At 39.6% G+C, this 13,781-nt stretch overlaps 1 protein-coding gene across 3 annotated transcripts in view; it reads left to right on the forward strand.

The window, feature by feature from the left end:
- Nucleotides 1-13,781, forward strand: part of ylpm1 (YLP motif containing 1) — a 45,119-nt gene that overhangs the window by 21,831 nt on the left and 9,507 nt on the right. For 2 of the 3 annotated variants that reach the window (XM_066677391.1, XM_066677392.1), the window contains exons 16-20: nt 1,625-1,708; nt 1,863-1,943; nt 11,261-11,312; nt 11,863-11,990; nt 12,555-12,730. In XM_066677391.1, coding sequence (XP_066533488.1) covers nt 1,625-1,708; nt 1,863-1,943; nt 11,261-11,312; nt 11,863-11,990; nt 12,555-12,701 — 492 coding nt within the window. In that variant the 3' untranslated portion in view covers nt 12,702-12,730. The remainder of the gene's footprint in view (nt 1-1,624; nt 1,709-1,862; nt 1,944-11,260; nt 11,313-11,862; nt 11,991-12,554; nt 12,731-13,781) is intronic. The other variant, XM_066677393.1, reaches the window with a different exon arrangement.

Here is a 13,781-nt window from a genome sequence, read left to right on the forward strand (position 1 = left end):
CGCCACTGAACATCGACAACTCTGCTGTGGAGATTGTCAGGAATACCAAATTCCTTGGTGTTCACCTAGCGGATGATCTCACCTGGTCCACTAACACCAGTAACATCAGAAAGAAAGCCCAGCAACGCCTCTACTTGCTGCGAAGGCTGAAGAAGGTTCATCTCCCACCTCCTATCCTCACCACTTTTTACAGAGGAGTCATCGAGAGCATCATGACCAGCTGCATCACTGTCTGGTTTGGGAACTGCACTGGGGCAGATCGCAAGTCCCTCCAGCGGATCGTGAGGACAACTGAGAAGATTATCGGTGTGTCTCTTCCCTCCATCACAGACATCTACACCACTCGCTGCACCCGCAAAGCACTCAGCATTGTGGGAGATCACACACACCCTTCACACACACTCTTCAACCTACTGCCGTCTGGAAAAAGGTATCGAAGCATTCGAGCCCTCACATCCAGACTCCGGAACAGCTTCTTCCCACATGCTATCAGACTCCCGAACACCTAGAGACTGAGACTGGACTGAAGAAGCGCACCCACCCACCCACACACACACACACTTCTTCACACAAACACTGGTCTGTTGGACTGAAAATGATATACAGAAAATGATTATCCTGTTTACATCAGGGTTACATCCAGTTACCGTTTACAGCACAAATACACTTTAAATTGCAGTGTCTCTCCCCCTCAGCCCCCCCCCCCCCCCCCCCCGGAATTGTATTGTATGGATATTGTTTTGTATTTTCCTAGCCATGTCTTTTGCACTTTAATGTGTGTGCACTGTTTTATGTTGCACCTTGGTCCTGGACGAACGCTGTTTCGTTTCACTGTGTACTGTAAACACTGTATACTGCTGAAATGACAATAAACTTCTTGAACTTAATAAAGAAGTAAATGTTGTTTATTCAAGCGTGTTATATCTTATTAGCGATACAGAACTCTGTTTTAGCAAAATAAAATCTGTAAGTAAAGCAATATAAATGTCTGGATTTATAGGCATCTGTCGAGTAGTTAAGATAGTGTTGTTATCGGCAGATACTTGAACATGAAACATCGGTATCGGTGCATCCCTACTCCGCACAGAACGGCCCGGGCCGGGAATCTAACCCGGATCATCTTGCTGTGAGGCGACAGTGCTAACCACTAAACCACTGTCATTTCTTTGAAATTTGATGTTATGGGCTGTAGATGATGAATCTTTCAGGTTCTTTATTATTTTAAATTGAGAAACAATGTTCTTGAATGATTTCAGTGGTGATCCCCTCCCCATCTTTGCTTCTGAAAGACTCTGAGACGTTCTTTTTAAACTCCTGCTGCCAATACATTTCTGTTTGTATCTTTACACAAATTTACCAGTCTTTTGTCTCGTCACAGTTTTAGAACGTTGCTTGTATCAAATTAGAAATTGGCAAATATTGTTTTAAAAAAAAAATATATATATATATATATGAATTATACTCGATAGATAGAAGATTTGTACAGTTTTCTGTTAAATATTTTAAATTAAATGCACATCAACTTGTTTTTGTTTGTATTTTGCCTCCTGTCTCAGATGGCTACAATGAAATGGGTTTTGTTTTATAGTTATCATGTATAATGTTGTTGTTGTTGTTATAACAGCTGGCGAATGGCTGGGAGTCGGCTCCTGTGCACATGGCTCGACTGGATATTCGCTCCCTGCTGCAGGACGCTGCCATTGAAGAGGTACATCACACTAGTTTACACTGTAACATGCTCTATTTTACAGTCATTTACATGTCACTGTACTTAGATATAAAATGTTATATTATTATGTTTTTATTTGTTTATATATAAATGTACCTTTTTTCTGATTGGTTGTTTGATGTTTTACTGTAAGGTTGAAATGGAGGACTTTAACCCCTTGGAGCTGGAGGCCCAGGCAGAGGAGAAGAAGGAGGAAGAGGAGGAGTTGGAGCTGGTAGGTCTCTCTCTCTCTCTCTCTCTCTCTCTCTCTCTCTCTCTCTCTCTCTCTGTGTTGTCTGTTAATGATGTTGTTCCTCCTGGACTCTCTGGGGTCTGATGGTTTCTGAGCTGGGGTCTGTGTCGCTCCCCTTGGTCTGGTATTGACCAGTCACTCTGGGGAAGTGAGGGCAGCTCTGCTGTTCTTTTAGGGGGAGAGGGGTGGGGTGAAGAGGGGAACATGGCTCTTCAAACGGAGATGTTTGAGTCATGCTCCAAACAGAGGGTCCTGACGCCTTGTGAATCAGCAGCGAGACGCTGCGCAGCGCCCACAGAGGCCCACAGGTGTCAGTGTTTCCTCCTTTAAACTCTATGACCCCAGTGTATTCTCTGAGTTTAATGTAGTTTCAGTGGATTATGGCCTTTATTTCAGAACGAGCAGAAAACAGCACGAGGAGCAGCTGAGGTCTCAGGAGTTAGCTGTAAATTTACACTTCCACCTTAAATGGTGGAGCAGTTTTTGTGTTCTGATGAAGTTTCAAGAGGGCACTCCAAAACAAGGGAGAGGGGGTAAAATAAAGGAATCAGAATGGGCTTTACCTGCTACTTTATCGACTTCTACATCTTACTCTTATTCTATTTCTGCTCCTCGTCTTCCTCCTCTTCTTCTTCTTCTTCTTCTATTATTTCCTACTTATGTTTCAGCTTCTGCTTAATATTTCTTATTTTTCCTATTTTTCTTTTTCATTTCCCTTCCTCTTCTGTCCTTCGTTATTTAAGGGCAGTCTTACAGTTTTAAGGTGGAAGTTTACCCTAATAATCCACAGCCCTGAGACTGAGAGTTCAGACTTTAACAGAAGAGGAAGCAGATCTTTAAGAGCTCTAGTCCTGGAGCTTTACTTATGAACGGATATTCATATTTCAGTCCGTGTTGGTGACAAAATCACCAGAACACACACTTCCCCTGACATTTCCCTGGCGCTGGGGTTTGTGGAAGGGGCCAGATCTGCTCTCAGAACTGTAGAAGTAGGGGAAGAAACACTGTGTGTCCTTTTTAAGTTTTAATAAAATACTGATACACAACAGGCTCAGGTCTCAGAGCTGTAAACCAGTCTTGAAATGTGTCAGTTTATGCTAATTAAAAATAATATATCTATGTACGTAACATAGATAATTACAGTTTGCACATAAAGAAAATAATTAAGAAAAAATGTAATATAAATTGGACAAAAGTATTGAGATCTGTAACTTGCTCAAGGGTATCTAGTCTTAATTGCCTGGGGGTAACGGAACTGGACTGTCACCGGAAGGTTGCTGGTTTGATCCCCAGAGTCGGCATGTCATGACTGAAGAGCCCTTGAGCAAGACACCTAACCCCTAACTGCTCCCTGGGCGCTGTGGCTAGGGCCACCCACCACTCCGGGCACTGCTCACTGCCCCCTAGTGTTCACTAGTGTGTGTGAATGTGTGTTTCACTGCACGGATTGGGTTAAATGCGGAGAACATTCCTCTGTTTGCAGCACAGGGGCCAATAAAGTGATTCTCATTCTAATATTGTGACATTGGTTAGTGTATTGAGGCTGATATACTGTGAATATTATAATCACAGCGATATGAAATACTGAGATTTATCAGGCTTTCTTTCTGCTGGAGGTTGTTTGTCTAAAAACAAAAACTTCTCTGATTAGAATCTATTATTCCTTCATCGGACCTTCCTGAAGCTCAACAAGCAAATCTTGAGTTTATTTATATATCCCACCTCATTTAGAAAAGTCTGAATGATTTAGCTCATGTTGATAACCTAATCATATATGAAAACACTACATTTAATTATTAATATTATTCTTATGAATAAAAATAATAGTAATAATAAAAATGAACAATGATAAAGTTTATACAGCACTTCGATGCAAGAAAAGCCGCTAAAATCACCACATGGACAAATGAAAACATGATCATGAAACAAACAAAGATCAAATAATTACCAGAATAAAGAAATTATACAAAATATATGGCAAATAAAAGCATAAAACATAAAAGAAATTGATTAAACTATGATTTAAATGTTATGTTTATATTTTATATAAATAAATAAAATTAACTTAACCCTTAAATCTTAGTTTAATCAATTTCTTTTATGTTTTATGCTTTTATTTCCCATATATAATGTAATACAATATTTATTTATTCTCATTCCTACAGCACTGGCAAATGTAGTAAAGTGTTTATGAATGTGATCATTATTTTTACTGGGTCCTTCTGTTAAGTTTAACTCATGAGATTTTGAATCAAACCTTTTTGTTGTCACTAAATGAACCAGTTTATGCTCCACAAAGTGGGTCCCCCACATGGGTGGCCATGTTTAAAGTAGGGTTTTTAAAACCAAATCAGATCCTTAAATTCGTGGTAAACCTGTTAAAATGACCAATATATTTACTTCCAAATATCAGTGCTTTTTCCGTAGTGTTGTAAATCTACATTTCTTTGTGTCAATTTGCGCAGTCTCTGCTCTTTTAAAATCCATGTCTTCAATTAAATTGGTAGAATTTATTATAGGTTTTGAGTTTTAGTTTAGGATTGTTTTGTTGATGTTACTAAATTGAAGTGTTGTACACAATTCCACCACTCGACAGTAGGTGTGCTGTATATTCTTATAGTTTTAGTATGATAGTATTATAGTTGTTGTAGTATCATATACCTTTTGTATTTCATTATGCAGGATGTTTCACTTTGTGTAATCGGGTGCCTGTAGAATCATGTTTATCCAAAAACACCTCCAGTGGAGACAATCCTACAGATTTAAACTGTTGTAATTACCCCCTCATCCCTTCCCCCTTTTCAGATGTCTGAGTGGCTGCCATGTCCCCAGACGTTAACACCTTTGTTTATTTTTATTTATTTTGTGACAGCAGTATATTTATTTAGTTTGCTTTCAATTGCTGATACCAATGTTGACACTTTGAGTGTTGGTCAATAAAGTCACCAGCAGTGAAACTCATAGCATTGACTAATGCTGAAATTTCCACTTCATATTAATGTTAAAACTTTGAGTATTGATTGATACTGGTATTACTGCCCCGAGTATCAACTGATTATTAATGCCTAGGGTCCACTCAATACAAAATTTAAAACCTGGAGTATGTGCTGAATCTGAAGTTAAAACCTTGAGTATTGACTGATACTGATATTAATGTCTTGATTATTTACTCATATTAATACCCTCAGTATCATCTGATACTCACCTTGAATATTGTCTGATAATTTCAAAAACTTGATTATTAATTGATTATGAAATTAAAAGCTTGAGTATTGATAGATGCTGTTAAACATCCTGGGTTTTAAATAATTCTAAAATTAAAAGCTTGACTATTGTCTGATACTAAAATGGAAAACTTGAGTATGGATGCACTCTGAAATTAAAACCTTCAGTAATGACTGTTAACAACATCAATAATAATATGTTGAGTATGGATGGGTTTTGAAAAGAAAACCTTGAGTAATGACTGTTAATAATAATAATAATAATAATAATAATAATAATAATAATAATACGTTGTGTATGGATGGGCACTGAACCTTTAAAGCTCAAGTATTTATTGGTTCTGAAATGTAAAGTTTTATTTATTCTGAAATTAAAACTTTGAGAATTCACTGAATCTGCAATTAAAACCTTCAGTATTGACTGGTAGCAATATTAAAATTCTGTATTTTATTGATTCTGACATTAAAATCTTGAGTATTGCCTAATTCTGAAATTAAAATTTTGAGTATGTATGACTTAGGAAACCTTGAGCATTGACTCATTCTGAAACTCAAACCTTGTGTATTGACTCATTCTGTAACTCAAACCTCTAGTGTTGACTAATTCTGAAACTCAAACCTCGAGTATAGACTCATTCTGAAACTCAAACCTTGAGCATTGACTCACTGTGAAACTCAAATATTGAGCATTGACTCATTCAGAAACTCAAACCTTGTGTATTGACTCATTTTGTAACTTAAACCTCTAGTGTTGACTCTTTCTGAAACTCAAGCCTTGAGCATTGACTCTGTGAAACTCAAACCTCAAGTGTTGACACATTCTGATACTCAAACCTTGAGCATTGACTCATTCTGAAACTCAAACCTTGTGTATTGACTCATTTTGTAACTTAAACCTCTAGTGTTGACTCTTTCTGAAACTCAAACCTTGAGCATTGACTCATTCTGAAACTCGATCCTTGTGTATTGACTCATTCGAATACAACTTTGAGCGTTGACTCATTTTGAAACTCAAACCTTGATTGACTCATTCTGTAACTTAAACATCTAGAGTATTGATTCATCCTGATACTCAAACCTTGAGCATTGACTCATTCTGAAACTCAAACCTTGATTATGGACTCATCCTGAAACTCAAACCTTGTGTATTGACTGGTAACAGTATTAAAATCTTGTATTTTACAGATTCTGAAATTAAAACCTTGTTATTGACTGATGTGAAATTAAAACCTCAAGCATGGATGGCTTCTAAACTGAAATTGAAACCTTGAGTATAGACTCATTCTGAAGTTAAATCGTTGAGTATTGACTGGTAACAATATTAAAACCTTGTATATTATAGATTCTTGGGTATTGCCTAATTCTGAAATTAAAACTTCACATGTGAATGGGTTATAAAATTAAAACTTTGAGTATTGACTTAAAATGATTTTATATTGTTTATGTGCCCTTAGTTGTTTAAATGTTAAAATTCTGCTTTTCAATGCTTTTTTGTTTGTTTTTTAAATATTTTTTTAATTGAAATTTAGCAGTGGATGCTACATTAATATTACATCACTGAAATAAAACTGTCCTGGTCTAGCTTTAATATCTGCCCCTGGAATAAGAACTGTCTCTGCTCACGGGGATATGTTAATATTTTAATCTGCAGTGTTTTATTCTGTTAATAGTATATAATATATTCATAGTTTGGTGAAACTAATCAGCAATATTAATAATTTACAGTTAATGGACTAGGTATCAAGACAATAAGGAAAGCTAAACATTATTGGAAGGACCTCTATGGGTCCTAGAATACCTGGACTGGTTCACTGGGAAAACTAAACAAACCCGGGAATGGTTCAATGGGAAAACTAAACAATCCCGGGAATGGTTCAATGGGAAAACCTAAACAAAACCACGGGGGAACCATGAAATGAAACCAGGAATGGTTCAGTGGGGGGCAGAACACGATCAAAACCAGGCCGGGTTCAGTGGGGGGTGGGGGGGAACGAAACAAAACTGGGCTGTTGTTCAGTGAGGAATCTGCAGGTCTTAGTTCTGTGTTATTATTTTAAGACTGAACCAAGGTCATGAACCTGTCGTACCTCAGGAACCTTTCTCTCCTGGACTTTATCAGTTCAGCTTCTCTTTAGAAGAAAGAGCCTTTTGATGTGTGCAGATGAAATGTTGATAGACGGTGAATGTAGTATTTTGTGATGTAATTTTTCATCAAAACCTTATCTTTTTATTTCACTTTAATCAGTTTAAATCATATGGTATGGAATAATCATTATTGTTATTAATAATACTTGAAGTAATACATCAATAATAATAAGAAAATTGTAACATTGACGCTCCTGCATGTATTATAGGTTTTAATGGCGTTGTGGCATTATATATATATATATATATATATATCCCTAAAAATGGCTAAAAATATTCAGTTTAAAAACACACAAGTAAATGTAAATAAATGAAATAAGGTCATTGTGTAAATCCACTTTTCCAGCAGAAGTGTCCTGAGGTGTGCAGTGTTGGTGAAAGTGGGTTTATACTGACCGTGTATTGAGCGATCACTCTGTACTGCAGTAATGTAGAGTGGACTGTGAGGGGGCACTGGTACACTTGAGAAATGAGTGTCTTGTTCAGTGTGTGTACCTTGTTGCAGAGTAAGTTATAATGTTACACTACTTTCTAATCATTAATATAAATTTTACTAGCCTTTAGCGTGAAGCTCAGTCATTATCTAAATTAAATATGACCTCACTCTGTGTTTAATAATGTTATAAATTTAAACTACAGCATGGACAATCGAGCCCACCTCAGTCTGTCAGAAATGTGAAATGTGAAATCTGTGGTTACGGAGGGGAACGCTAACTTTAATTTTACGGTGTTGGGGTGGGACAGTGATTCTCATTTTTTAACCTAAGTGATAAAAATAATCCGTTAGAGATTATAATCTTGTTTTGCAGCTTATTAACATATGGAAATTCCAGTCACATGCTCTGCTAGGTTTACATATTCATTTGCATATCACTAATTCATCTTTCCTCAGCAGCTAACTGTCAGAAGGATCTTTGTCCTTGGATCTAAACATGTAGCCTTCTGGCTGTTTACAGTTGTTCTATTTTCAAGAAACAAGCTTTGAAGAGCAGGGTCGTGCCTGGTAGCAGCTGTGAGGTTCTGCCTCCACACCAGGTCTGAAATAAGAACCCTGACCTCAAATGTCTTATGCCCCTTTCACACGTGCGCGGTAATTCTGGAATGCTCCGGAGATTACCCTGAGGAGCTGTGTGTGAGAGCGACCACATTCATCCCGAATTTTACCTGGACGTTATCCTGCCTTAGAAATTCAGAATCAGTGCAAGTGAATAGAGCCGCTAATGTTCCGGAGTTTCTCCTGCACATGCTGCTCCATGCCTAAAAAACGTATTTTATTTTTTCTCGTTGCGAGAGCGCACCTGACAGATCATCTCCTGTTGTGAGCTTCTTGGCTGAACGACTACTCCGGGACATCTCTGGACCCAATACTTTGGCGTTTCTGTAGAAATACTATTGAGGTCATGTGTGAAAGGGCTTAAGAAAGTGGGAAATAGTGGGAGAGAACAGTGAAGGGATAAAACTTAGCTGCAGGTTTCAGGAAGAACCACACTAGCAGTAACCACAGGCACAACTGCCCCTCCACTTCAGACCCGAGGCACATCACAGTCCTCATGGTTACGGTTTAGACACACTTCTGCAGTTAAGGTTACCACATGTAAGAGATGGTGGTGATAACGACATGAGGTTTACGTTCTTATTCAGTGAGTGTTCAAACTTAAAGAAGAAAAAAAGAATTTTCACCTAAAATTATTCCCAAGGTCCATGGGAAAATGGAATATCAACAACGTATCTGTCTGTCTCTGTCTCTCTGTCTATTTTTCTATTTATCTATTTGCCTGTTTATTTACTTTTTTCTTAATATATTTATTTTATTGACTGTCTTTGCTGCTCTTTATACTGGGAAATTAATGTAATATCAGATTTCCACTGTGACTGAATAATAATCTCAGCCAGGTTTAAATCCATTCAATTAATCTTGAGTTTAACTGAGACAGACTTGAATAAATACTGACTTACGCTTTTGAAGCTGGTGAGGAATGTTATTGATTAGACATTAGTAATGAATGTGATCATAGAAGAAGATATTTTCTAATGTTAAATTCACTCATACACCACTTTAGAGAAAAACCTGAGAGATGTAAGGGAACCAGAGCTGATACTGATTATTGATTATTGATGAACACAGTGGTGTTGTTAACTCTCAGGAATGGAATAGTAAACTCCTGGCCACCACTTTACTAAGATCATTGATATTCAGATAAAATAAAACCAGAGTAGTACATTAGTGAGTTTAATCATTTAATCAAGTTAGTAACAGTGTAGTGTTAAAGTTATGTATCTGTATGTGTTCCTGGCTGAATGGAGATGTCATTGTGAAGTGATCCGGGTTTTTAAAGTCCGATCTGGACTCATTTACTCTAAACTGAACTGGATTATTAATCTGCCAGAGTTTAGTCGTAGCCTGCTCTGTGCAGTCGTGTGCTAAAGTTTGTGAATCCCTCCTCAGAAGTGTGTGTGTGTGTGTGTTTCCTGAGTATGAAACTTTGAAAACCAGTGTAAACCATCTATAATGTTTTACTTTTTAAATATATATTTATTAATAATTCTTAAGTAAACAGTGACTGCATTAATTTTCGTGAAATTTCAGCCTCGTATCTCCATGTGTTGTATCAGTGTGTGATGAATTAACACGAACACAGTGTGTGTTTCTGGAACACGAGAACAGAGCAGGGACACTGTTGAGGTCTGTGTTCTCCTGCTGCAGAAATGCACTTTATACAAAGATAAATGTTGAATAATCCTACATTTGAACCCGGTCTGACGTACTGCTGCCTGTTTGACTGGTTCACTCCCAGCACAGATTCTCTGTGGTGTGGACCAGTGATGAACTCACTAAAGGGTTAATCATTCACCTGTAGAACATTTTAACGTGGTTCTGTGTAAATCTCCTTCAGCACGGTTCAAAAGTCAGAGACCACCCTTTGTTCATTTGAATTCTATGAAAATAGCCATAAACGGTCCTCACGTTTCAGGAGGTATTTCTGAGATTAGAGCTGAGTTAATCCTGAGGAGGAGGTTAGTTTCCCACAGTGCATCAGTCTGATCAACAGCTCAGAGACATGTTTCAGTCCTGTGGGTCTGGGGTGTAGCTGGAGAGGAGGAGTCTGAGGGCCCTGTGCTGGGACGTTGTGAGGTGTTTTCTGAAGGATCACTGTGGACTGTGTGAAAATGATGTTAAACCAGCTCCTGGGAGAGGGTTTCAATGACTGAGTGACTGTGAGAGTGAGTGAGTGAGTGAGTGTTAAAGAGTGTTGTTATTCTGGAAGGTGAATGAGTAAAGGGTGGTCTGTAATGAGGGTCTCTGAGACCAAGTTCCTCTCGCTAGGTGATATGATGTTGGTGTCTGGTCTGGAGTGACAGGGTGAGTGAGTGACTGAGTGACTGTGAGAGTGACTGGGTGTGTGTTAAAGGGCTGTTATTCTGGAAGGTGAATGGGTAAAGGGTGTTCTGTAATGAGGGTCTCTGAGACCAGGTTCCTCTCTGTAGGTGATATGATGTTGGTGTCTGGTCTGGAGTGAGTGAGTGAGTGAGTGACTGTGAGTGAGTGTTAAAGGGCTGTTATTCTGGAAGGTGAATGGGTAAAGGGTGGTCTGTAATGAGGGTCTCTGAGACCAAGTTCCTCTCTGTAGGTGATATGATGTTGGTGTCTGGTCTGGAGTGAGTGAGTGAGTGAGTGACTGGGTGTGTGTTAAAGGGCTGTTATTCTACAAGGTGAATGAGTAAAGGGTGGTCTGTAATGAGGGTCTCTGAGACCAGGTTCCTCTCTGTAGGTGATGTGATGTTGGTCTGATTTTGTCACTAACTATTGCTTCTTTTAAAGCCGTCATCTTTTCTCCCAAAGAGCCATTATTACCCTCCCCCTTTTCTCCCTCCATCCCTCCATCCCGAGGACTAACAGCTGGAGTCTCTCTGTGTAATTGTGTAATTTAGGGATACCTTCCAAAAAGCAAATGGGAGATGGACACGTCTGAGGCCAAACTCGGTGAGTTTTCTCTCTCCTGACTTCGTCTCTTTATCTGTGTTTAGCCTTTAGAGCGAGTTCTCACTGAGTTCTCACTGAGTTCAGGTGAAACCTCAGTGAGACGTATGCAGAGGGGGAGTTAATCTCACTGAGATTAGGGGTGGGACCGTGTTGGTGTGTCTCCCTGTGATTTAAAGATTTTTTCGATGAATTCTCAGTGAAATGTAGATGTTTAATTTGTACGACTTGCTGATTTAATGAAACTAGCCTGTTTTGAAAGTTGGGCACTGGGTTAATAGCACCCCCTGCTGGAGAAACTCCAGAGTGCTACACGTCCACATGCTCTCCCTACGCTTTCCATCGTAGTAGCAAAGCTACAGAGCTGTAAAAGGCCTGTGACGTTGAGGCCGTGCGCTCTCTGTTTGGACAGTGTCCCACCCCTAACGTAGGCGCTGAGGGGGTTAAGTCTTTACTGCTCTGTGTGAAGTGCTCTGTCTGTGAAGCTCAGATTGTTTTTATTGTGGTGCGAGTGAACGCTGATGATGACCTGGAGATGGTTTTCATTTTAAAGACAAACTGGACGGTCTGATGGGCGGAGGGAAGAGGAAGCGGGACTCTGATGTTTCTGGAGGACTGGAGGACTTCCTGCAGCTCCCGGACGATTACGCCAGTCGCATGTCTGAGCCCGGGAAGAAGAGGGTACACTCTCCATATCTCCATCCTCATCTGTGACCTTTATATCACACACACTCCCCTTTACAGCAGTCTGATCTTATCTGTAGATTCACACACTGAACACTAAGCTCCAAGACGTGATGCTCAACAACAGGACGCACTTATCATTAATAAAACATACCTATTCATAACTCTGAACATTTATATTTCAACACTGAAGTACACACACCTTTCTCAGAGGGTCTGAGCTCAAATCTGCTCAAAATGTGATACCGCCGTTCTCTCCTCAGCAAGAGAGAAGCAGTAGTTCAAGAGACAGCGGCTGCAGTGGTTTTGTGATGTCACTAAAAGCAGTACTGCAGTTTAGCCCCGCCCATTCATCCTGCAGCAGTGTCTCCGCCCACCTCCAGCTGCAGTGTTTCAGTCTGAAGTCTCTGCAGCCGATCAGATCTGACCCTCTCACAGCGACACAGCCCTTTAGAATGGGTTCAGTGTAAAGTTAATAATGATTAAATATTCGTGAGTAACTGTAGGATTAAAGTGTGTGTGTGTGTGTGTGTTTATATAACGTGTCAATGTGGTCCGCAGGTGCGCTGGGCTGACCTGGAGGAGCAGAAAGATGCCGATCGTAAGCGGGCGATCGGTTTCGTGGTGGGTCAGACGGACTGGGAGAAAATCACAGATGAAACGGGTCAGCTGGCCCAGAGAGCTCTAAACAGAACCAAGTACTTTTAACAGTGCTGCTCTTTTTACCTGGACCCCAGGTGAGACTCCAGACCTACCTCCACCTCCCTCCCTCCTTCGGTCAGTCGTCTACTCGTTCTTTTCTGAACGCTAGGGAGGTCAGTTTACCACTCAGTGACCTGTGAGTCATTGGAAGGGAAGAAACCGCTCTGAGGGTCAGCTTTAAAACAGAGAAGGAGCTCGTCTGTAAATCACGGCCTCTCTCTCACTGTCACCTTTAGAACGTGTAGAAAGGGTATTAATGTCTTCATAGCCTTAGGAGGAAAATCTGTCTCTTTATTTGTTCGACTGAGGATGTTATAGATTCCCTTCTCTTTACAGCTGCTGGTTCTACAAGGGTTCTTTATTAAAGGAAATGGTTCTGTGTAGAACCTGAACACTTGAAGATCTTTTGCAGGATTAAAAGGTTCTTTGCCTCATAAAGGGGATCTTCAGAGTGAAGGAGAATGTGCTATAGATGGTTCTATACAGAACCTTTTAGAAAAGGGTTCTGTATGGTTTCTCTACTGTTACTGTTCCTCTAAGTGTTTAGGGTTCTGTGTAAACCAGTTCCTTTAAAGAACCCTTGTAGAACCATCAGTGTTCAGTGCTGATTCTACAGCAGAAGGCATGATTTGAGATGGATCTACTCCAAAGCGCTGCTTTATCACACACCACACGGCCAGGTTTATGAGGTCCAGCCCCATTCTTCTTTATTTACTGCCCATTTCTCAGTGATCACTGGTCATTTCCAGTCTTTAATATTAAACTTGAAACAATGCTTTCTCCACCGTTTCTCACAGAGAAATGACAGTGTTATTACTGAGGCTACAGACCCAAGGAACTGTCATTACACTACTGATTATTTACTAAAACTGTAGAGTAATCCGCTCATTCAGAACTGAACCGGCTCTGTGGTCTGATCTAAAGGCAGAGTGTGGTCTCAGATAAACTCCATTTAACGAATATTTCACCCAGATATACATCCTCCCAGCGTCCTTCACAAACACACAGCTGTTGAAGAAATACATTGTCTGTTGTTCCTGATATCTGCCCTAAAACATGAAAACAGCATTAAAGCAAGAGTTTTTA

The sequence above is a fragment of the Hoplias malabaricus genome, chromosome 7 (genome assembly GCF_029633855.1).
Source record: "Hoplias malabaricus isolate fHopMal1 chromosome 7, fHopMal1.hap1, whole genome shotgun sequence".
Taxonomy (NCBI): Eukaryota; Metazoa; Chordata; class Actinopteri; order Characiformes; family Erythrinidae; genus Hoplias; species Hoplias malabaricus.